The sequence below is a fragment of the Trypanosoma equiperdum genome (assembly GCF_001457755.1).
Source record: "Trypanosoma equiperdum strain OVI genome assembly, contig: ctg_1779, whole genome shotgun sequence".
NCBI lineage: Eukaryota > Euglenozoa > Kinetoplastea > Trypanosomatida > Trypanosomatidae > Trypanosoma > Trypanosoma equiperdum.
Window position 1 is genome coordinate 1 of NW_027123814.1, and position 350 is coordinate 350.

At 47.1% G+C, this 350-nt stretch overlaps 1 protein-coding gene across 1 annotated transcript in view; it reads left to right on the plus strand.

Moving 5' to 3' along the window:
- Nucleotides 1–67: 67 nt before the first annotated feature.
- TEOVI_000840000 (flagellum-adhesion glycoprotein, putative) overlaps nt 68–350 on the plus strand; it is a gene marked incomplete at both ends in the record, with an annotated part of 1,977 nt that continues 1,694 nt past the window's right edge. Inside the window, one exon of the mRNA XM_067223153.1 lies at nt 68–350. Coding sequence (XP_067079254.1) covers nt 68–350 — 283 coding nt within the window.

Below are 350 nucleotides of genomic sequence, written 5' to 3' on the forward strand. Positions count from 1 at the left end.
ATATACATATATATATATATATACATATAGCGACTGACTGATAGAATCACAGTGTGGAGCAACAGGAATGGGTGGCAGGACTGAATCACGGGAAGCATTGGCCGCACTCGTGGCAGCGTTGTTGCTGCTGCTGGGTTTTGTGAGTCCCGTTATAGGAGACCAAACCGTGGGCACCAAGGTGATTGTGAACCTCTTCAACAGTTGTATCAACTGTAGTAGTGGGCAGGCGGATGGCATAAACGGTACTGGTCGCTTATTCAAGGCGGTGGGTGGGTTCTTTAAGAACAAAAGCTTTCCTTTACTTTTATGTGATGTTGGAGGTGGTGGATCCACCGTGCGACTCGTAAACA